The sequence below is a fragment of the Syngnathus leptorhynchus genome, chromosome 17 (assembly GCF_054491065.1).
Source record: "Syngnathus leptorhynchus isolate UIUO chromosome 17, UIUO_Slep, whole genome shotgun sequence".
Taxonomy (NCBI): Eukaryota; Metazoa; Chordata; class Actinopteri; order Syngnathiformes; family Syngnathidae; genus Syngnathus; species Syngnathus leptorhynchus.
The window spans coordinates 7,329,191-7,353,861 of NC_141211.1; the positions used below are offsets into that span (position 1 = coordinate 7,329,191).

Below are 24,671 nucleotides of genomic sequence, written 5' to 3' on the forward strand. Positions count from 1 at the left end.
GTGAGTTTAAAAAGTCATCTCGGGGATTCTAATGTCATGTGAGAAAAGCACAGAATGACAATGAGGAAAGACGTCATTTAACTTTGGAGGTGCAGCACACACGCCGCCCTCACATTCATTCATCTTCACTTACACACACGGTAATTGTGGTACGAGCTAAATATGCTCAAATAGACGGATTGCTCAGTTCAGAGAATAGCAGTGAAGCACGTTTTATAATAACTCCTTCGGGCCTTGACCTGATATTATTGACCTGCTAGCATGATTTTTATTGCATGCTTCCCAGGATATCCCTCACGAGAGTAGTGAGCGATGAAGTCGCTTGTGTATTGGATTTTTTTCCCCGCTGACGTCACCTGGGAGCATCGAGCCCAGCGCCGCAGTCGGTCCTGAGATGAATGCACAATATTTAAATGTAACCTAGTCGGTTCTCTCACTCCACCCTGTGGGCTCTTAATGTCAACACAGTCCTGCATGAGGCACCTTGTGTTTTAACTCAAAATGAAGCCTTATGGATTTTTTTCTGTTGTCTTTTTGAATAAAAATCAACCAAATGAGACACCGACAACAATTTCTGAAATGAAATAAACTGCATGTTTTGACATTGCGTAATGACCAATGTAACAGGGAGAACTTACAAATTCCCATGACTAAATGTAGCCTCTGTTAAGTCTCCACGACACTTTCAAAAGCAGGTATTTCAAGAACATTACAGCTCTCACATTCACTGCGGTGTGGGCAAACACCAAAGTAGCTTAATGCATCACCTTTGTGGAATGGTGAGTGTGTGTTACTGACACTCTTGGACTCATTTATTAAAGGCTAGGTGGACGCCACCTTGAGCGAGCACGCTAATGAATGCCAGCGGGGTTCACCTCAATCACTAAAGTAGACACACCACATGAAGGCACTTTGTCTTTCAGCACCACGGACAGCTCCACCTACACTAGCAACTACTGAGCCAACAGGGGGCGCAGTTATCCCATTTCTAACAGCGACAGAAACAAATCGTTCAACTTACAGCGGTGTGATTTAATAATAATAACAATAATTTAAAAAAAAATACAACTGCAAAAACAGCTTGCTGTGTGTGCTGTTTATGGTTAACCGGCTCCTGAAATCTTCCTCGTTTGATTCCCGTAAACTTTCTGTAAATGAATAGAAAGAGCGAGCACGTCAGGGACCACCCCCGACCCCCACCCCCACACACTTCCACGGCTCTCCGGCGATCGTCTCGCGGCGGCGGTAGCAGCGGCGGACAGAGAAGCGGTGTGAATGTGAGGCGTCGGACGGATGTCTCTGCCTAATATCAGGAATTTAAAGTGTCTCTCGCCGGTCATGTGCCAGTGTAAGGTCATCTGCAGCAACCGGACGCTGTCGCTCATGTTCGGATGTAAGGTAAGGTGAGCCCCGGGGGTGCATGCAACGGACGCGCTGCTGAACGCTGGCTGCACCAACGCCCGCCGTCAGGTCAATTTACTGGGGAGGATTCCGTGCAATGCGGCCGTTTTTTTTTTTTTGTTTTTTTTTGGAGAGTGTGATTGCCATCTCACATGCCGGAGAGCTTGTGAGCAAATGTTCAAGGCTGACCGGGGTTTAAACCTGCACGTAGCAGTTGCTAGTTCCCTGCAATGAATGAAATCACTTTCTCCATAGTAGGTTAGGTCCTTCAGGGCTAAGCGGAGCTATTCATGCTGACTGGTCCACATTTAGGTTTGCATCATAGCAGAGGGAAACTGCATGACATGATTTTTTGACCTTGGGAGATGCACATTGTCTAGCCCAAAGCCACTTCAATATCCTTCATCACCATGCAAGGAGAGCCTATATGAGAGAGGCTTTATCCCTCCTTGGAATCAGATAACCAGAACACTCCTCCTCTTTTCTCTTATGGCCCAAGGGGGAATCTGAAGCAGGCAGCTGCTTTATATCTGTGACAATGAATAACAGCCCATTATGTTAAGCTGTGCATTTCCAGTCAGAACTTTGACTTATTGGTAAGTAGGAGATGATGGCCTTTTTTTTTGGTCCTAAAATCCAGGTTGCCCACTTTGGTAGTCTGTCTATGTAATGTGGTGGGTGGGTTCGGGTTAGGTACTCTCAGTATCGGGAAGTTGAACAATATTGATGCGTATAAGTGGAATATGGAATTCGTATTTACTGTACTTCATACTTCATATACATTGTGTGTATTGTATGCAGCCTACTTTGCATTATAAACGGCCAACTAATGCTAGTGGGAGGAAATCGTTTTCCACAATACGTGGAATCACCAAACACAAATTCATAGGTCTTGGGTCAAAGCTAAAAGTGGCTACCACCTATGTGCTGATCCCATTTAACATACGTTTGGATTGCTTCATTCTGAACATTGCCACATCTCTCTTATAAGAGGGTGTGCACACTTGTGCAAACACATTATTTCAGTTTATTTTCACATCCTTTTTGTATACCTACATATACATTTAGAGGTTCTGCTCTACTCATTATGCACCCAGCAACCTAATAGATTATGGCCAGTCTGTTGTGGTCCCGTTGTGGGTTGTTATTGCTGCTACCGTGTTTGACCGAGTCTTTTGGGACATCACGTATCAACAATATATTGCAGGGCGACCATGTACTGTTTACAACTATCCTCTATTCTGCTTGTTTGGTGCAAATGTGCACAATAATCCCGGGACGTCTTTGCCAAGGTTGCTTACATAATTGTTGCTGGATGGAGCCTCTCAGTCATCTTATATTCCAGATCTTAATTAAAAGGGTCTTTGGTGTGTCTTGAAGCATTCATGAGTGCTTTAATGGCCTCTCTTATGCTTAATGCTCATTGATGGGCTGCACAAGGTTTAATGAAGACGGACTGTCCTGCTTAAGTGTGTCTTTAAAGATACAATACGGCGCAGTGCTCTGTCTCGAAGAAGACGAGGATCGAGTTGAAACGGCGTATTAATGCATTTTAACGATTTAAGGCTCAGATCAACGCGTTGTCATCTCGAGATCCAGATCAATGATCACCTTACTCTCAGGATCGATTCGGGTATAGTTTGACTGGAAAATGGGCAAGGCGGTGACCCCGGTGTCAGACAAACAATGAAATCACCAAGAGTCATGGGGATTTAAATATCACAAGCTAGCTATAAAGTACATATCAATCACTGGGATGACGTCATTATTTTACAGCGTCATATGGATTCAGCCCGGCTTGCTGTCGGCTTCAACTGTGACAGCCTGAGAAGCAGCAAGAGGAATGAGTGGCAGCGCATATTTACTGATTCAGTTCATGTCTACGTCTGAACCATGCAGGGTCACCTCTACCTCCTTAACTTGTTCTTTCCACTTCATCTGCTATCAAACACTACAGCTGTTCCTTGCAGCTCACAGGAGCAAGTAACACGGGTTAAGAGCTCTGGAAATAAATGGTGCTTGCTTTTTAAAATAGAAACCCTGCAAAGTAGCTACCCACGGCAATGAGGTACTCTTTTGATAATTGTAAATAATGTTTTGTGTTGCATGATTGTGTATACATCAAAACAGATTTTCTCTTTTGCAGTGCAACACATTTGCCTTTTTTTTTTTTTTTTGCTAAATTAATTGGAAATGACTCACAGCAATGTTGCTATCTCTAATATAATCCATTCTTAGACAGATTTCACAGTTTGCTTGTACAGTAAGTACATCCATGTCCACTCATTTGTCATTCTAATAGCAACGTGATTATCTATTACGCTGCATTCTCCCAGATGCTTGAAGTGAACTCCTGACTTCTTCGTGCTTGTGCATAGGCAGCCAATAAGAGACGTGCATCTTATTAAAGTTCAGTGTGCTGACAGAGACTAATCGGCTGGCTGCATCAAAGAGCTTCTTTCTTATCACGCAACCGCAGACCAATGGACTTGCAGCGAAGTGCGAATGTGTCAAGTGTACATAATTAAGGTAGAAGCATCTTTTTGCAATCAAAATCAGAGATTGGTAGGAAATCCTGCCATGAAGTATTTCAGCCCATGGTGAATGCAAAGTGTGTTGTTGTGCCTCACATAGCTACGCCAAGACTAACACTTGTCAAAGTGTTGTGCCGAAACACCTTGGAGAATAGTCTGAAGGTAGCACTGGCAGAGGATGAGTGGATCGCCTGTCCTCGTGAGGCTCACGTCTACATAAAAAAAAAAAAAAAATGTACTGTTGGCTGGTAAGGTGATGGTTGGCAACTGAAAATTGCTATCATGTTGAGAAGACATTGAAAATATACTGAGGACAGGATTGGCAGTAAAAAGGAAAGGATGGAGTCACAATACAAAAAAAACTACAGAGGCTATAAAAGTCTTGTAAAAAAAGACACACCCTTGTTGTAATGCCATTTTTTTGTGATATGGAAAAAGAGAAAAGATTAATCATCTTGAAACTGTTTCCCATTGATATGACTAGACACAACTCAATAGAATTTTTAATAGTGGCTGTAATTGATGAATTCTGAACAAAAATGCGCAAATGAAAAAATGACGGTTTCTTTATTTATTTATTTATTTATTTATTTTTGTTGCTTGGAACGGATTAAAGTGTTTTTCCATTATTTGTAATGGGAAAACATGATTCGGAATTCAAATGATTCACTTCTCCAACAGCCTTCTGGAACGGATTGTGTTCGAAAACCGAGACTCCACTGTACTTGAAAAGTACTTCCCCAAACACTCATCCTAGCAGTAGTTGTTTCAATTAATAATAGTTATTTTGTGTAGTTTTTTCCCCAAAGTAATGCATATTTTAACATATGCGGTGTGAAGACAAATTACTTGCCTGCGAGGGTAAGCTTTAGTTTCCTTCCTCCACCACCGTCCGTCATCTAAAAACTCAAGCTCGCTCCTTGAATTACAAACTAAGATGACGGAAGATAGCATCTGACATTTGCTCTACATTACGTTAAGTCATCGAACCATTAAGGGAAAGGCTGATTCGGGCTCTCTGCGTAGAAATATTATCACAATACATGCAAATGCTTGCTGCGAAGACATCTACAGTGACCTTTACGAGATTATTCTTTTAAGAAGCAGAGGTTTCCCGCTCTGATGAGATCATAATTCAATGAAGGGATATTTTAAGTGTAATTAACGTACTTCCTTGCATAAGCAAGAACCATGGGAAACTGTTCCCGCATAGGAGGTCCAATTATAGTAATTAAATCTGATTATAGCCTTTGCACTGCACGTATTGACACGCTCGATTCATGTGAGTGAGTGTAAATGACATCAGAAGTCAACAAAAAGCTGTTTAAAGACATTTGGCATTCACAAATCTGTCTTCAATCGTTTTAAGTATTTGCTTTTTATTTCTTGTAAAAATGAAATAAAGAGGTGTGTTAGATGTTATGTTTCCATGACGCACAAATGCACCTCAAGCCCCAACCCAAGTTACAGCGTACGGGGAAGCGCACAGCATCAACTGCCACCTCCCCCACTCGTGGGACAGAAGGCAACATGGCAGCGTGATGGTTGATCATGCAGCAAAGGGGCAGGCACCAAAATGCTTCAGGCAATTTGTGTTGTGGCTTGTGTCATTAAATTGCTTTGTTTACATTTTTATTCTACAGACTCAATTTACTGTTGCTAGGCAGGGTTTCTAATTAAGAGATGATGGTGGAAAAAAAAAAAAAGATGTGCGAAAAAACATTTTTGTATTGAATGAAAAATCAGCTGTGAATTATGGCAACACCAACAACAAATAATAGTCTTTGTGGTTGCTGCGCTGTTGTTTTCTGCTTCAATTTGTCAATTGTCATTTGCAAGCATCCCCCGCCAGCCTCCTCCACCCACCTCTTTCCCCCTCCTTGCCTTACTTGCTGTCTCAGTGAAATGCGATCCAAGCCCTATGCTGGCACCCCCCAACTGTGGCACTGCAATCTCTGTTCTGCTCTGGTTGCTAGGCAGCCTGTCTGAGATGGGCCTCGATCATGTAGCCCCTTCTTTGCCTGCGTCCAAAAAAAAGAAAAGAGACTGAGTGAGCTCACCATCAGACAATATTCAGATGGTACCTTTCAATTTTTTTGTAACGGGCGTATCCAAACACAAATGCCAAGCTAAAAGGACAAATGTGGCTGTTCTCCACTGTGACACTGCCCACCTTTTGACACTCGTGATGAAAAAAAAAATGCTGCCTACAGATTTTTCGGTCATCACACCTCCGACAAAATCTGCCGTGTGTATTGAACACGGTAGGCTGCTGGCCGGCTGCCCATGTGTGGGCTACCAGCAGGGAATTGTGGGGGGTAATTTTACGGGGAAGAACACGCATGATCTGGACTGAAGTGCTGCATGAGTCACGGCGCTGCATGCTCCGTGAGGTTGTGGAGGACGCCGCCTTGCCAGATCAAATAACTTCAATTGGAGACATCCCGTACATGCATTATGCTGAAGTCCCCAAAACTAAAATCGAAATTCTTTTTTTGAAGCTGCTTTATTTATTTTTTTTAATCGAGTTTCACTTTTTTGTCCTCGTTTCTGCAGAAGTACAGGTACCAGGATGAGGAGACGCCCCCCTTGGAGCACAGTCCAGCACATCTGGCTCCAGGAAAAAGTGCCGAAATGCTGCACATGAGCGACAAGAACCTCGCTGCCATGGAGGCCATACATGGCTACACGCCACACACACATATCTCTCCTGTCAAGGTGAGGACGACACACACCAGCTTATAGTTGTTGATCAATACCTAACACTATGACAACAGCTCAAGTCATCAGCTTGCAAGTCAGCAATTGTGGACCGTGTATTGTGCAGCATAGACATAAAGACGACAAGAGCATAAACTATCCAATTGAAATATTTTAGATGTACCCAATGATGTTCACTACAACAAATCTAAGTTGATATTCTACCAGTCATTAAAAGTCTCAGCACTTTTCCGGTAGCTATAACATGATAGTGTAAGTTTCTAACATAATACTGCATTAAAAAGTAACTTTGCAGTTTCAATTCTTTTGAATGTGCATTAGGATCATAATCACATAAAAGCATATCTGATATGGCAGCTTAACAGCAGGATAATCAAAGTGCAAGGCAACATGAGAAGCGGTCAGGAAATATTAGTCAAAGCTTCATTTATTTTAATAGGTTGAAAGGTGGAAAGCCGTGCAAGCTAAAACAATCAACACTTTATAGCTGCTCCAATAATGAATTCATTACTAATACAACTTTGCAAGAGTGTAATGGATCTAATTTTAATCTAGGTCAAGGTTTTGGCCTTGGTGGCTGTCAATGCTGCTTTTGAATAGCATTGCACTGTAAGACATTTACAATATTCCTAACTTTCCACATTGTGGCACAAACGGACGAAAATCTCTTTGGTTCCTTCTACAGACAGCAAACTGCCGTGTGATATTAATTTGACACACTGCCACAACTTGAAATGCAAATGCAACTAGACACCAAAGCAAACTGGCATCAATAGAAACATGATTGCTGTCACTTTGTTGACAATGCAGGATACGTGCAAGCTATGAAGCCCACTTCATAAATATCAATTTCACGTGCCAATTTGTGTTGCTAAACACCTGGAACTGGTTTTAAATGTTCATCTTTCTACAATAAGTTTTTATTTATGATTCACGTGGGACTGTGTTATCACAAAGAAGCAAATATGTCCATTATTGTCTCTTTTTTTTAAATGAGCAGAGAGACACACTGAGTTCTGCCCCGGCTACTTAAATCAGGTTGAGCTGCAGTGGTCGTTGCGCTTTGTCCTGCGGGCTGCTGTGAGGCAGTTGGTGAAAAGCTGTCAAACTGGCAGCAATGTGAGTAACTAGCATTGGGAACTCAGATAGCAGCTCATTAGTGGACACCGTGCATCAGGCTAGTCTCTTTTTAATGTCATTTTAATTTACATCACATCTGTGTGCAAGGATGAATTAGGAGCAAATAAGAAAACTAGCCCGCTGTAAAATTGATTAAAAATAATAATAATTTGATCCTAGTATGTACGTGGCTTTGTATACAGGCTGTCCAATCTGCAAGAGGGGGGTTCCGCCGCTGTGGGAGTAATCACATCCAATGTAAAAAATAAAAAATGGCCAGTGTTTGATTTCTTTCAAATTATAGGTCACTAAGCATTTATCGTAGCTTTTTCACTGAAATCTTACTGAACTAATTTTGCGGACTATTTTGACTTGAGTCACATTATTCCAAAGTGTACTGGACACACATGGTGGCAAAAATATTAAAAGTAATAAAATGTGGACAAAAAGATCTTTTTGCCTGATTTAAGTCTTTTGAAAAGGTACAAAATACAATGTCCCTTACCAATGTTTCTTGGCGGCTTGATTAATTCCCTTAATCTTAGGGGAGGTTGTCATCCAGCACCGAACTGCGGAATCAGTAATTACTCCAAGATGAGAGGTGCACCATTTATAATGGCTACATGGGGGGGAGACGTGCTTCTTTCCCTAAAATCGACTATTAACGGATAATCAAAGTCTATTTAATTTAATTCTGTCACTCTGTGCTGTGTGCCACAGAGTATTTCAAATCTATTACATGAGTCATTCATTCCTACCAGCGGCGAGTGGTACCAAAAATGTATTTCTTCTCTCTGCATGTGTGAGTCTACTTGGGAAATGCGGCATTGTTTAACACTAGATGTGATTGAGAGCTACTTTGCTGTTCCTTATACACGCTGTGACACCGGGTATGGTATGTATTTCTGTGTGGTCAGCAGGAAGCAAAAACTTCACGGAAGAGAGCCCAAAGAAAAGGAAGTTGACAATTTGGAGAGGCCAGCAGGAAAAAAAAAAAAGTTGATGATTTTGGTCTTTTAATGGAAAGAAACTATGAGTGATAAATAATGGAGCAGTGTCTGTGATATTCCGTTAATTACCACAAACCTGATTTGTCTCCTGCACTAAACTTGGACGTACGGTAATTCTATAAATCCATGCTAATTATTCATTTACATGCTATTCCCAAATATTCAGCTCCATAACACAGCTATTTTACACCAATTCAACACTAATACGTACAATTTCACGCTCTTCACTCCATTATTATAACGGGGTAGACAGTCAAATCAGGCCAAAGCACTTTTTTCTAACATGCCCGTTCCGATGCTTTTATTAGAATCCATTAAAACGCTCGACATTGCAGTATAATGAGGCATTTGATAGCCCACAACAAAGCACTGACGCAAAAGTGATTAACTTTAAGGTGTGCTTGCATACACATAATATGCAGCCACCTGCCGACAATTTAGCGCAGTCCACTCAGTGGCGGAACTAGAGGAGGGGTCGTGGAGGGCAATGGCCCCTCCCCCTGAAATATACTTGGACCCCTAGGTGCCAGGCCACGGACTTTCCGTACAGATTTGTTGCATGCTTGGTGCGCTTTTTATTGCTGTTTTGCAAATAGTTTGTGAATTACTGGTTTCCCTTTCCTGCATGCAGCCTATTTCCCCTATTCTAGTTTCACACAAGCCGATTGATTTGTAAGATTCTCCTCCCCCTTTGCATTGCGCCAACACCTCCTTGAACCTGCTTAATAACAATTTAGTTTATGACAAATAATACATAGTAATTTGGGGAAAAGGTCCATATTTTATCTTATCAATGATTTTCAATTGAATTTGTGAGATCAGATGTTCCCTATATAACTCTCTTGCTAGTTGGTAGCAAAGTTAAAAGATAAAAATGCAAATTACAATCCAAGTTCCAACCCTAAAAATTAAACACACGGTTATTGTGTGTGATGAAACATCTTAGAGGCCATTAAAACACAATAAATCAGCTTCATACTGCCTGCCCAGACTTTCGGATTTGAATGTTGAACAGTAGAGTGTAGTTTAATTAGGAGGTGATGACATCTTGGAAACAGTAAGGGCAAAGACATAAATAAGTATGGGCTCGCATTTGGCACGAGAAAAAAGGGTTATAGTGAGAAGCCAATTGAGAATATGCGAGGCCAAGATAAGGATGCATTGGTCTCTGGGGGTTCAATTTAAGGCAGGTTGGAAGAAACACTTAAAAAAGTCCTACATTATGTATGGGAACACACAGTTTACACGAGGAAACAGTAAAAAACACTCAAGTCTTCACGTTAATGTCAAAGGCATAGCGTAAATGTTACTTACGTTACAGATGTCTCTGAGGTACATTGTGCCATTTATGCTGGTCCGCTTTGAAATACTAGGGAAAAATAGATTTGTATGGTTAGTCCTTAAACACTGGCCAAACTGTGAGATATCTGCTTGATGGTATATGGAGTCATATTTTATTAGAGATGTTGGTCAAATTCCAACTTCATCAACTTTAAAGGTTCCGATGTGAAATGTATAACTAATTCATGATAATCAGTACAAGGGCTTTTTTGAACCACAATCTGTGATTAAAAAAAAATAATAACTGCATATATAGCAGAGAATACGTTAAGATTGAAAGGGGCGCAGTCCGAGCTAGCAACTTGGGGAGCAATATAATATTTCATGGATTTTAATGATAGCCTTCATCAATATTTATAGCAGCCGATCGCAGTTCTTGTATCAGCTCTGGTGACCTGCTTTCCAACATTTTTTGCTGAGAGCTCACTGCGACATGAAGCTGTCAGCATCCGCTCTGTTAAATTAAAACATAAAACAAGCCTTTGTTCTCCCCCATCCCAGAGCCCACCCGCATGTCCTGCACAATTATCCTCTCCCCTTTCCTTGTTTTGCAGCCAGTGTTGATGTCTACAGGACACACTCCAATGTACACCTCTGCTGTTTCCACACTGGTAAGAGCACAAAGCCTGAGAGCCTGGAAATTGTCATTACTGTATTGTCACTGTCCAGACTTGCATGTCTGCTCGTTTCTTCAGTCGAGTCACTTCATGTAATCATCGTCCATTATCGCAAGATATTTATCTGTAAGGATGAGGTCATCTTTTTGATGGTTGTGTCACAGTGCCCCTACTCACTCGCTCATCCATTAAGCTACCATAGACGTCATGTTTTTATATTGTGCGAAATCAAATGTCTTCTCTGCGGTGAAGTGTGTGAAATGCAGGATTGTCACAATAGTACGCATGTATTTAAAAGTTTACTCTGGGTAACGTTGCACGTCCGAAGAAATCGTCAAATATGTTGATGAGCACGTTAGTGGAAAGAAAAACGATGGAACAAATCTCCCAGGGGTCACCTTTTCAAACGTCCCTAGCCTGTCTGTGTTTTAAAGCCAAAAACATCAATAATCTTGATTGCAAATTGCACATTAACCTCTAGATGTCAGTGTTTGAGCACGCAAAGTGGCTTTCCTGACCTTGAGCAGATCATTATTATCATCTCATAATAAACATATCAGAATCAAACACAGGTGGTGTTAATCTCATCTTCCATGTTTTTTTATTTTTTGAAATAAAATAATAATAATCGACTACTCCACTACGGTGATACGCAACGGCGAGTAATGGATATTATGAATTTCACACATGCTTCCTCTTTCTCTGACAAAGCCAAGAAGGCACTCAATGACTCTGTGATGCATTGCAGTATGTGCGTGGGCACCATTGCAGCTGGTGTAGTACTCCTGTGGCGGCGGGCGTTAGTGTGTAGGTGGTGTCGTCACTCTGTGGCTTTATTGCTCGCCAGCACCTCATTGATTTACAGCCAGGAGGCTCTCAGCAAACAACAACTCTCAACCCAACATCTGGTTTAACTTCAAAAAGCAATCAGTCATAATATAGGACAATGAGTGTGTGGTTGAAATAATAGAGAACCAGTTGGCAGCTTTTCTTATCTTACTCTGTCTTTTTCAATGTACAAGGGATGTAAAACACGGTAGTTCCAAGAGAGAAAAAAAAAAGAATTGAATAATTTTCCACGCAAATCATCCTCAAAGGCTGTCAACCCTTTACAGATGTTTCTGACATCCATCTTTAATTCCAGGCTTCTATAGCATTTCCCCAAGAGAGTTGGATGATACCATCCCCTCCCTGCTCTGCACTTTTGTCGTCCTGTGTCTGCTGTCTCTCTTCATTTTCCTCGTCCTCCTTACTTTTCTTTAATAAATGTTTAAAGATGTCCCTGAAGCTTCAGTGTAATTACTGTGCGGCAGCAGTCCAGGTCCGTTGGGAAGGGAAGGGCATAAGTATGCATGAAAACGGATGGGATGAGAACCGCTCACGTTGTATGAATGACAGAAGAGATAGAGAGGGCCCGGCCCGCACAGTGACAACTGGAAAGGTAAGGAGGAGGATTTTTCGCTAATAAAATCACAACGTCAGCTGACAGCTTGTCCTTTTTATATAAGGATGATCAATGGGTACAGTACTTTTTTTTCACAATCCCAAAATATCAAAAGCATACTGGATCTTTTATAATTATACGGGAAAAAAATATGAAAAAGAAATACATTAAAAATGCATATTTTGCATGTATGTGCAAATTTTACCCTGATTTAAAATAGTATTTTTGTTGTAGATCTCCTCCTCTCACATTTTATGGAAAGACATTCAAGTAATTGCCATCAAAATACCCTGCTTGCTCCTCTTTGCCTCGGCGCCACGGGAGGGGCGGAGGAAAGTACAGTATAGCGGTAGAAAGCATTAAGTTCATTTTTCACCGAGCAGAGACCGGCATCAGAACGACGTCGCTATCACTGATATGGATGATGGAGGACGTCAGGGATTAGATTTCTTCTCTGGATGGGTGACTTCTTAAGACAGGACGTCTTGGACTCGGATAATAGCCATGAGGCATATCTGGGAAGGGGAATTTGCAAAGCTCAAGCTGTTGTTTTGAGAGCTGCAGATGAGGTCTATACTAGCGGCAAGAAAGAGGGAAAACACTAAATGGGTCATGCTCACTTGAGGTCCATGTTCTGCCCAAAGTTCTATACTATCGACATGAACTTAGATACATTGCTATGGAACCCAATGAATGATCGCTTTGTATTAATGCTTACACGCTGTTTTTTTTTTTTTTTTTTAAATCAAGCGACACACAATACTGAGTGGCTGTGTCGTTTTTGAGATTTGGGCTTAACTCAAGCACCATTCAGACCATTCAGGTCAAATGTTCATGACTGTGTGGTATGCTAAAATGATGGTCTTCAGCAATGTACGGAAACCCAAGAAACGAGAATGTCATACTAGGGTAGGTTGGTTATGTAGTTTTGTTTGCCCATTGATGGTAGTGGGAGTGTTGGATTCTAATGATCCATTTCACAGGCTCTTAAATTTGCAGCCATATACAGTATTGAACTAAAAAAAAGAAAATGTTTATGTTCAGGCCCCACATTGTCGACCTCACTTTTAAATCATATTCACTGTGTACTTCTGACTCAACTGCTATTTATGTCAAATTTTCACTTGTGTGTTGGTGATATTCCAGCAAACATGGAGGTGGTGGCCATCTGGGTACACATTAATGCACCATGCCACCTTTTCTAACACTCCGCACTCTGGATTTCATAGTAAGCCAACGAATTGATTTGACACCCAAATTAACTTCTGTCCCGCCATGCACTCGGCCCGCACTAAAATCAGCACACGTAGCTTCATGGTATTGTCTCAAAGACATGACCCAACTGCCCTGGTATGGCACAACTAGGACACATTCAGAAAAAGCCTCACACACACACAGTGCTTCTCATTATACAGTCTTAATGCAAGACTCACTCTACGGTACTATTATCTAACTCATTCCGGCTCCTGTAATAGGAAAAACATCCGTTCTTACTGTACTACATAGAAACGTTGAGTACTTCCCACGATGCTTGTATGCTTAATTGTTGCGGTAATTTATTGGGTATTTGAAAGGAAAACATTAAACTTGTTGACTGCTTAATGGGCCTTCCAACTGTGAGGTGTGCAGTTATTTCTTCACTCACCTCTCTGATGCATCATTTGAGTTTTACAAATTGAGGTGGAGACGTTTTAACTCCCATTAGGCAACCGATTGATGTTGATTGGTATTATATTTTGGGATGTTTATTTGCTTCTGACACTATGTATACATACATATTTGCACATAAAACAAACATGCACGCTAATGTTATTTAAATGTGCTACTTCATTCTGATGGGGCTAATGAGACAAAGCAACCAAAGATCGCAGAAAATCATAAACACACAGTGTCATGCATTGTTATTGCCTCCATATTGGCTTGGATGAATTTGACGTAATTCAAATGCACGGCTACACATTGATGCTATGCGCAGGCGCTGTTTTAATGGTAGAGTGAGCATGATGTGGAGGCAGCAGGAGACTTGAATTTATGGTTTATGCAATTGCTAAATTTGAACGGTTATCATTAACTTGAGGATAACAGCAACCCTCAAAGTAATGATTTCAGAAATCGTTTCATCGGCTGACGTGTAAATGCATGGCTGTGAAAAATAACATTCACGCCAAGTGTACCCATTGCACAAATAGTTAAGCACTTTAACTCAGCATCGTGATCATCAATCAATGGCAGATATTGCGGAGGGAACGTGCAAAGCATTCATGAAATCCAAATGAACGTCTGTGAGAACGCTTTGAAAAGGTACAACCAGAAGTAGCGACATTTTTTATGAACGCTACACAATGAGTGTTATTAAATAAATACTATAACTTAATGTTTATATAAAAAAACAAAATAGTTCAATGATCATCACCAGAAACTATGCTATTGCAGGTAATGCTTGGCTTTGTTTTAATGTTGCGCGTCAGAGCTGTCAGGTTAGTGAAGGTCAGCAAGCTGATTTGATGCCATTGCTTTCTGAAGCACTTTACATGCATGGCGTCGTTCAAATACTAATTAGTCTAGTAGGAGATGACGGAAAACAGTACATGCGTGGCACTGTTTATAAATAGCTGCTTTCTATCCTTAACATATCACACCTCAGGCAGTGAAAGTATGACATGAGAAATACACGAAAGGTGATTATAAATGGAGGAACACACACACACGTGCTCTTTTTAATTTGTCAACATGTTTAGTGTGTTTACCGTCATGGAGAATTACACTAAGTACGTGACATGTCACATTTTTTTTTTGGTACAAATAGCCACTTACAGCATTAATAATACACAATACAGGCAGTGGCTTTGAATTGAGGCAATAGTGGTTAACATGAATAATTTCTCTGACTACCGTGAAAAATATAATAGCAACGAGTGTGACTTATTATTCATTATCCTTTATTCTTACTGTAACAACCATAAAAAGTGGGGAAAGCGGTGCACAGAGCTGAAATGGCCATTTGTCGTCACGATGGAAGGTTTCACGGTTATTCTGATGAGAGCTGCCTTGTCTTTGACTTTCTGACATTATTCTTTCTATTATATAATGTGCATCTCTTCTCTCCCTGTCTCTCCCTCCAGGGAAATAGTCCTCCTGTGGTTGTGAACACGGACACACTAGATGGATCGCCATATGTAAGGACCATGTCGAAACTCTAACATGACTTGACAACATGAGAAAAATCACCAGAAATTCCTTTGCGCGTTTGCTTTTTGACTGGTGGTCACCACAATGATGTTGACATTAAAATAAAGACAAAAGTATTTCAAGCATATTAAAGGTAAACAAAATGAGAGCTCTGAAAAAGGCTTTACACACACAATTATTTTTGTCCCACTACAACTCTGGGAAAATAAGTTGTTTTCTAAGTCAAATATAAGTTTCTTAAATTCTGTTTTCCACTGGGACCTCTTTAATTGCTGAGGTAATACTGATGAGTTGTTATGCTATTCAGCCAGATGGTAAATTGAACAATGTGGGTATTCATCAGTCAGTCTGACTGGGCCAGTCGTAATAATGCTTTTAAAAAAAAAAGGTTAATTATAGCAGACTGAAGTCCTCAACATCATGATGTTGCCAACAAAAAGTATTTTAAATTTTTTTTTTTTTTTTTTAAATAATAATAATAATGAGTTTGCATCTCATTCTTGCTTGAAAGCCAAATAACTTCTCTTTATTGCCAGGTGAATGGAACAGAAGGGGAAATCGAATATGAAGAAATCACACTGGAGAGAGTAAGTCCAAACAACAAATTTATTGTCTCCTAAGATGAATCTGACTCTGCATAATTACTTTCATAATTTTGCACAATTCCATTCTTTTTTTTTTCCGGCTAGTACATTGTCACAATTCAACACAATTTCATTTTATGCACTGGTTAACACATGACTTGGATGAGTAAAAACTTTATATTTTAATATTGTACTAAAACATATTTTTGCTCTATGTCATACAAATCCCCAAACAAATAGACTGGCGTACTCACCTGTTGTCCTGCACCACCTGCATGAGTCTCCCCCTCTGCAACACAACAGCCGCATGTCCAATTAAGTTTAAAACACTATTCATCGTCAAATATATGCTGATTTTTGGAGGACACAAATTTACTAAATCCTCATGCACTTCAAACAAAATGTCGACACAGTGGGGAAATGGATATTATTCTCATACTTTGAGGTCGATCTTATGACAGCCACCGCACGCTCTTCTTCACAATTTCAGCCTCGGGATAAGAGGCGCTGTTGAGAGATGTCTGCCGTCCTGTGGCTAATAGTGGTATTACATCAGCAGCAATAATTGTTTGTATTTTCCGAAATGGGAAAAATGGTTTGCCCTGAAGTTATACTTTGAGAGATTTTTGCTGGTGTACCACGGACACAGTCAAAATTTTTGACTTACTGGAGTTCTTTTTTTTATTATTATTATTTCTCCAAGGATTGTCGACAATCTGGAAAATGGGATTTTGTTTGGTTCATATTTAGTCAAGTATGCCAGGTCCCCTCTCAAGTCATGAAAACATAATAGATACAGGATCCTTACCATCTTCATTCAACTCAAATGCCCCTGACATGATGAATTATTCACTGTGTTTTTACTTGTAATTGCTACTGCAGGGGAACTCAGGCCTGGGCTTCAGCATAGCAGGGGGAACCGACAATCCCCATGTGGGCGACGACCCGAGCATCTTTATCACGAAAATCATACCCGGAGGAGCAGCGGCTCAGGATGGACGCCTGAGGTAATACACATGGGGCTTTACAACAAACATGATAGAGCCATGGAGGATGTCAAGTCATTCACTTTATTCAAATGAAATTCATTAAAAAAAAATTAATTCAAAACATTCAAGGTGACATCGATTTGAGTTTCAAAGCCAGTTAAAAATGAAAAATGTTCAACTTCCCCGTTTTGTGGAAACCAGCGTATACACCAACGATCGTTTCCCTCGAGAGACATGTCCAAAACTTTCTGCAACCCTCAGCAAAGTCTTACAAAATTGTGCACAGTATAATTGAACTGGCCACGAAATCAATATCAAACACATGCAAATGGAATAGTTAAGTATAGTCTCTTGGAAAGGGGACTTAATATTCTCAAAGAGAGAATGAATTAAAATTTGTACCATGATTTTCCTGGTGTCTGAAGACTCCTGACATCACTCATGACTACTGAAACTTTTTACCTGCCATTCCTTTTCGTACAACCCGATTTTGTGCAGCAAAAAATGTAATTTTAAATGGAATTTTAATTCAATTTTGAAATGTCTAACCTCAGCATCTCTCTTTCCTTTGATAGTGTGAACGACTGCATCCTATTTGTGAATGATGTCGACGTGAGAGAGGTGACACACAGCCAGGCTGTGGAGGCTCTTAAGGAAGCAGGTGCTATCGTCCGGCTCTACGTTCTTCGTCGAAAACCTGCGGCGGAGAAAATCACTGAGCTCAAACTTATCAAAGGGCCTAAAGGTAGATTCAAATGTGGATCGAAGGCACTCTTTTGTGGCTTTAAGTGTGATTTCACAATGCCTAACATGTACTTTCAGAGGTGTTTAGCCATTCCTCTTTGCTTGGATGTCCCATTTTTAGGGCTAGGTTTCAGTATTGCTGGTGGAGTGGGAAATCAGCATATACCAGGAGATAACAGCATCTATGTCACCAAAATCATAGAAGGTGGAGCAGCACATAAAGATGGGCGTCTGCAAATCGGGGATAAGATCCTGGCGGTCAGTGACCAACCTCAATGTCACGATTTGAAAACAGCATTTTTCAGAACCGCCCATGTCATCAAATATTCACACACGTATATGGTCAGACATTCATACCTACATTCATAGATGAGTGGGATGTTGAGCGCTAGCAATATTAGAACGTTACTGCCATCTGCTGGACAGCAGGCACAGTAACAGTCCAAGCATACTTTGACAGTTAAGGAGGGGAAGAAAGCATTCACATGATCTTTTGTGGCATTATTGATGATGAACTTTATTTGATGGTCAACATTTAGGTAAATAACGTGTGTCTGGAGGATGTCATGCATGAAGATGCTGTGGGGGCACTGAAGAACACAGCCGAGGTGGTGTACCTCAGGGTGGCCAAGCCCAACAATCTATTTCTCACCAACTCCTATAACCCTCCAGATCTCACCAACAGTAAGTCTGTCTCAAAAGGGATCCTGGACAGTCCTCAAACTGTTTATTACTGAAATGTCCAAGCCTTTGGTGATTGCTTTTCCAGTATTATACAGCCACTCCAAATTTAGAACAGCAGTTAAAAATAGAGGCTCAAGGACACAACATCTAAATGACTAATTTGAATGTCTATTTCCTAGCATATTCCCACATGGATACTGAACTCAGCCACCCCAACTATCTTGGCTCAGATTACCCACAAGCCCTCACCCCCACCTCACCGAGTCGGTTTTCACCTGTTCTGCACGGCCTGATGGGAGACGATGACATCCCCAGGTTAGAAATGTCATGAAATGACATCAACAGGTTTGTAGTACGTATTCCCCTTCATTTTGTTCTCCTTTTCCAGAGAACCTCGCCGGGTTCTGATTCACCGAGGCTCCACGGGTCTCGGATTCAATATCGTTGGTGGGGAAGATGGAGAGGGGATTTTTATCTCGTTCATCTTGGCAGGAGGACCAGCTGACCTCAGTGGAGAGCTACACAAGGGCGATCAGATCCTCAGTGTAAATCTGCGTTCAACAGATTTCTGATAAATACCACTGGTGGAGCTAGGGGGGGTGGTTACAGGGGCACTGGCCCCCGTGGCCAGAACTATTTTCCACATTTTTACCTGTCCCTTAAAATACAGAATCTTTATCAGTACTTTTTGAAGAATTTTGGGGGTTCCATGGAACCCCAAGGGGAAAAAAAAAATCATTGCTCCGCCAGTGACAAATGCTAAGTCTTTTTTAGTAAGTATGATATGTTTGTCAGGTGAACGGGGTGGATCTGCGAATGGCCACACACGAGCAGGCGGCTGCAGCGCTGAAGAACGCCGGCCAGACAGTGACCATCATTGCTCAGTACAGGCCAGACGGTAAAGTCCAACTTTACTCCATTATGTCTGTCCACAAAGAAATGTTTCCAAGATTCTCAAATAAATTGTTTGATGTGCGCCTATCAGAGTACAGTCGTTTTGAAGCAAAGATCCATGACTTGAGGGAGCAGTTGATGAACAGCAGCATGGGCTCTGGGACGACCACACTAAGAAGCAACCCAAAAAGGGGCTTCTACATCAGGTAGATCACCGGGACTGATCAGGGTTTGGTGTTTTGGGTTAAAATGGAGGATTTCAATTTTTGTAATTCACAGGGCTCTATTTGACTATGACAAGACGGCAGACTGTGGCTTCCTCAGTCAGGCGCTTGGCTTTAGTTTTGGGGACGTTCTCCATGTGCTGGACTGCGGTGACGAGGAATGGTGGCAGGCGCGTAAGGTCAGCCCCCAGAACGAGGCTGAGGAGGTTGGCTTCATTCCCAGCAAACACAGGTCAGACACGCTCTTGACAAAAAATATTTGTTTCGAGCCCATTGGCTTTTAACCGATTCTAAAGGGTTAATAAGAAGAAATGAAGTAGAGCATTTGTGTCATCATAATCTGCAGCCAAGATGATTTGTCATTCATAATCACATAATTCATACCAACCCCTCCTTAATTCCTGCTTTTATTTACTTTTTATATGCTTCTTTGCACCCTCTGCAGGGTGGAAAGAAAAGAGTGGTCGCGTAGCAACACCAAAGAGAGGGTAGGTTCAGCTCATTAATGGAGACTGGCTCATTCCCATCCCTTTCTAGTGTGTCAATCTTTACTTTTTTCTTTGTAGGATCACGGTCGGGATACCATGACGCAAGGTAATTGGCTTCCTTTTCTAGACATCCATCCATCCATTTTCTGTACCGCTTGTCCCCATGGGGGTCGCGGGTGTGCTGTTGCCTATCCCAGCCGTCATCAGGCAGTAGGCGGGGGGTCACCTTGTATTGGTTGCCGACCAATCGCAGGGCACACAGAGACAATCAACCATCCGCACTCGCACTCACACCTAGGGGCAATTTGGAGTGCTCAATAAGCCTACCAAGCATGTTTTTTGGGGATGTGGGAGGAAACCGGAGTGCCCGGAGAAAACCCACGTGGACACGGGGAGAACATGCAAACTCCACACAGGGAACGCCGGAGGTGGAATCGAACCCGCACCCTCCTAACTGTGAGGCGGACGTGCTACCCGCTTCCTTTTCTAGACATTTACAAAACAAAAATTCAGTACTGTTCACATGGCTAGGAAAATGTAAATGAATTTAGCCATTGATGGATCTAGAGGGGGGGCGTGAGGGCAGCACCCTCTCCATGCCCCCCCCCCCGAAAAACCCCATCCAGTGTCCAGTGCAAACATAAGCTATTACTTACATTATGAACAACTTAGTTCATAACTCTTATCAGAAGATGAATGCTCAATCATATTCACCTCCTTTCCTATGATTATTTATTATAAATCACAGTGTCAAACTCAAGGCCCGGGGGCCAGATACGATCCGCCACATCATTTTATGTGGCCCGCAAAGTCAAATTGTGCATCAAATTCGTGTGTCATTACTAGAATTGCAAATTGTCAACACTTTGAAGAATATCTTTTTTTTAAATATTTGACTAGTTTTTACTCGTCTGATTTGAAAACGAGTTATTTGTCAGTTTGTTTTGTAGCTTTTGCAGTATATAATATGAGGTGCTCCTACATTTATTTGGGTTGACAGTCATAATGGCCCTCGGAAAAAAGAAGCTTTGACTACAATGCGGCCCGCAAAAAAAACCCGAGTTTGACACCCTGTTATAAATGAATGTAATTCTTAAACATCCATCACACAAATGAGCTTGCACATGCCAACACAAACCAGAATGTCATATGATATGATGATGACAAATCTGGCTAATTGCTTCCCTGATATGTTACCAGGGAGAGATAAAACATCGCACAGTTATGAGACCGTCACCCAAGTGGAAGGTAAGACAGAAAAGTCAAGTCCATTACTTTAGGCAATAAAAGTCTTTTTATCGTCACTTCCTATGAATGCTGAATGTCCGCGCTCTCTTCTGACTTCATCAGTTCACTATGCGAGGCCCATCATCATTCTGGGTCCTGTGAAGGACAGGATAAATGATGACCTATTGTCTGAGTTCCCTGATAAGTTCGGCTCGTGTGTCCCACGTAAGTAATTACGCTGTCACTCACTGACACAGAGCCACTTTTGGGAAATATCTACACAAGCCTTTCTTCCAGGAAATGGATTTTGCTGTCATTTTGTGCCAGCATGCATCATATTCAATGTTTTTGCTCTCTCAACAGACACCACACGCCCGAAACGGGAGTATGAAGTGGATGGGCGGGACTACCACTTTGTGTCATCAAGGGAACAGATGGAGAAAGATATTCAGAGCCATCGCTTCATCGAAGCGGGCCAGTACAACAGTCATCTGTATGGCACCAGCGTCCAGAGTGTCCGCGAAGTGGCTGAACAGGTGCGTAATAAGAACAAAAATGTGATTTTAACATGCTCCTACAAAACCTTTTTATATATAAAGGGCAGTTCAGTCAATGAAACATATGCTGGGAAGTATATGACAAAGATTGGTCTTTTTAGTTGTAATTTTTTAAAGCTTGCAATTAAAAATGCTTGTTTGTGCACACAGCAAGGGAAACACTGTATTCTGGACGTGTCGGCAAACGCCGTACGACGACTCCAAGCCGCTCAGCTTCATCCTATTGCCATCTTTGTTCGGCCTAAGTCACTGGAGAATGTTCTGTATGTACACTTGCATTTTGTTCAAAATGTTTTCAGTTACATTGAATAAATTATTGTAACATTATTTTGCTGGTCTGGACAGAGAAATTAACACCCGCCTGACAGAGGAGCAGGCCAGGAAAGGAATGGACCGAGCTCTTAAGCTAGAACAAGACTTCCTCGAGTGTTTCTCCGGTAAGAGCAGAATACTTTTACACCAAAAATGGACCAAAGTACTGGGATTGGATATTTTTCATTTTATGTGTGAGCTGTTTGAGCAGACCATAAAAATGTCAAAGTATTGATTCTTAAAATAAAATGTATACTGGGAGTCAACAGGAACAGGTGGTTGCACACTTGATTCAGAGCTGGAAAAAAAAATATATATATATAGCACCAATAGCTATTTATGCCGACAGTAGATATGACAAAAATGAATCCACTATAGACGTTATGAATTTTTGGGAAACCTACCAGTAATGATTGAACAAATTACAAATATTCCCATGCACATGGAAACCAAATTTACTACTTGGTTAAGGTAAAATGTGTGCACCTGTTAAAATTTTTTGAAAAAGGAGGAGGGGGGGGGGGGTGTAAAATTGTATCTTTCATGCTTACTAGCGAAATTGGATTAAGGCAAGACCAGATGGTAAACGTGCGCGAACGCATCTGCATCTGCACCCGAATGCATTTTTAGTCATAAAATTGCTTCATTTAATGCAACAGAGATTTTCAATACAGGTTTGAGTACACATTTACACTTCATTACATTTGATCACTCCAGATGGCTGTAATATATGAGTTTTTTTTTTTTTTTTTCAACTCCACCAACAAATGTGAAAACATGCACCTTTTGCAGCAATTAACCTCACATTTACATTTTCGGGGCGCATGACTTTTGAGAGGCCTCAGCATGTTTTAACATTTAAAAGACATTTTCAGGGCAAATACCAGCAGTTGAAGGAATTGAAATGAGGCCACACAACTCCAAGAATCCACTAGCCTTTCAAGTCTTGAACTTATTTTTCATTCCTTTCTCTTTTCTTGTCCCCCAGCTGTTGTGGAAGGGGATAGCTTTGAAGAAGTCTATCACAAAGTAAAGACAGTGATCGAGGAGCAATCAGGGCCTTACATTTGGATTCCCACCCGGGAGAGGCTGTGATGCCCTCCCTTCCCCCGCATATCATCTACCGACTCACGCCACCCTCCACCGCCAGCCAAAACAGCCTCGCCTCCAGAAAAGTCCGTGCTTGACTGAAGAAGACGGATAACAGAAACGCAGGAAGTGACACAGTGAGAGTGATCCCAGAAAATAACTGACAGACACCAATGTGTAATTAGACTGAAACAGACTTAATTAGTATCCCACTTTCACGGCTGAGTTCTGAGGCCGCGTTCACACTTGGAACTAAAAAGCCATTTCACCCCAAAGCGGGGACACGGATGTCTTTTACGCAAATATGATGGGAACCACCTCTGTTTTGGTTCCTTGGTATCTATAAAATGTCCTCCCATACGCCAAAATGGAATCAATGTGATTACTTGTGGCATATTCCAGATGCATTTTGGTGTCAAGTGTGAAGTGATGCGTAGCTCATCTGTCTTGAAACAGTCTGGAGGTAAAACAAGACAGATAGTTTTCAAGGCTACACCTGAAATGAAGGTGCCCTAAAAGACTTTGGTTCTCCCATTTTTTCTATACTTGTATCTGCTGGCTATTGATCCACCAGTCCACTCTGCCTTGTTTCAGGACAGAAAATGAGTGTGGGTGCTGCTGAGACCAGAAGTCTTCTATGGGCTAATCTTTTACTGATCACCTGTCAAATATTACAAGGCACTGTTATTTAGTGAAAATGATTATATTGAGGAAAAAAAAGTGAATATGCATTGTGCATGCATCCTCAAAGACAATGGAAGGACAGGACACGAAACAAAGAAGGGGAGGGTCTTTAAATTAAGTCGAGCTTTTAAGCACGACTCGTGATGGAGAAGAGAGACACGGTCACTTGTGAGCAGAGGGGAAACTCTTGACACACATTTTAACCCCTTACGCACACACGTCCGCACACTCCGCCACATGTCAAATTGTAACCTCAGCTTTTACCAATCACCCAAAGGGAGGAGGGAGGAGAGGGGGCATCTGTCTGTTCTGACCTTTGTCTGGTCACAAACCTGGATGAATGTTATCACTCTCTGGGCACAAACAGCACTGTCCCATCACTCTTCCGAAATCAATCCCTCAGCCACAGACGTTCACACTCTTCTCCAGTGGCCGTTCTAAAAGCCATGGTGTCACGGTGTTTGTGTGTGCGTGTGTGTGTGAGTGTGTGTGCTTGGGAGGTACATGTCTTCTTTTACTCTCTTGCTTCCAGTTCTACTCTGCTTTCTCCCTCTTGTGACACACATTAAAGCTAAGTTACAAATAAATGGTCAATATATATATATAAATATATATATATATACAAATATAAATATATACACATATATCTTTTTTATGACGATTTCTAACAGGACTATAGTCTGTAAAAAAAAAAAAAAAAAAAAATCCAAAGTTCCATTGGTTCTTTTGTTTGAATTTGCAGTTTGGTTTGTGGAATTTAATCCCTCAGCAAAAAGCTACGCCAAAATGAAGACCTCACTATTTGACGTGTCAGTCATA

General features: G+C 41.3%; 1 protein-coding gene and 1 long non-coding RNA gene across 4 annotated transcripts; one reads left to right on the forward strand and one right to left on the reverse strand.

Moving 5' to 3' along the window:
- Positions 1-1,265: 1,265 nt before the first annotated feature.
- dlg4a (discs, large homolog 4a (Drosophila)) lies at positions 1,266-23,174 on the forward strand. 3 transcript variants are annotated; one of them, XM_085936855.1, is made up of 22 exons: positions 1,266-1,398; positions 6,492-6,653; positions 10,681-10,737; positions 15,310-15,363; positions 15,913-15,963; positions 16,843-16,967; positions 17,525-17,694; positions 17,815-17,951; positions 18,233-18,377; positions 18,557-18,696; positions 18,746-18,922; positions 19,173-19,275; positions 19,363-19,477; positions 19,551-19,727; positions 19,941-19,983; positions 20,062-20,089; positions 21,184-21,231; positions 21,334-21,435; positions 21,574-21,746; positions 21,918-22,030; positions 22,113-22,204; positions 23,068-23,174. In XM_085936855.1, exons 1-22 carry the CDS (start codon positions 1,294-1,296, stop codon positions 23,172-23,174), a joined length of 2,424 nt encoding a protein of 807 aa, XP_085792981.1. In that variant the 5' UTR covers positions 1,266-1,293. The 3 variants fall into 3 exon arrangements, with proteins under 3 accessions (XP_085792981.1, XP_085792983.1, XP_085792980.1); XM_085936857.1 differs by having other exon boundaries at positions 18,557-18,692; positions 18,766-18,922; XM_085936854.1 differs by having other exon boundaries at positions 18,557-18,692; positions 18,766-18,922; positions 19,173-19,477.
- On the reverse strand, positions 5,384-16,387 carry LOC147043536 (uncharacterized). The gene is made up of 3 exons (XR_015068807.1): positions 16,215-16,387; positions 10,100-10,154; positions 5,384-5,956 (listed from the first exon to the last, which is right to left on the reverse strand). It is a non-coding gene; the product is annotated as an uncharacterized LOC147043536 (long non-coding RNA).
- Positions 23,175-24,671: the final 1,497 nt, after the last annotated feature.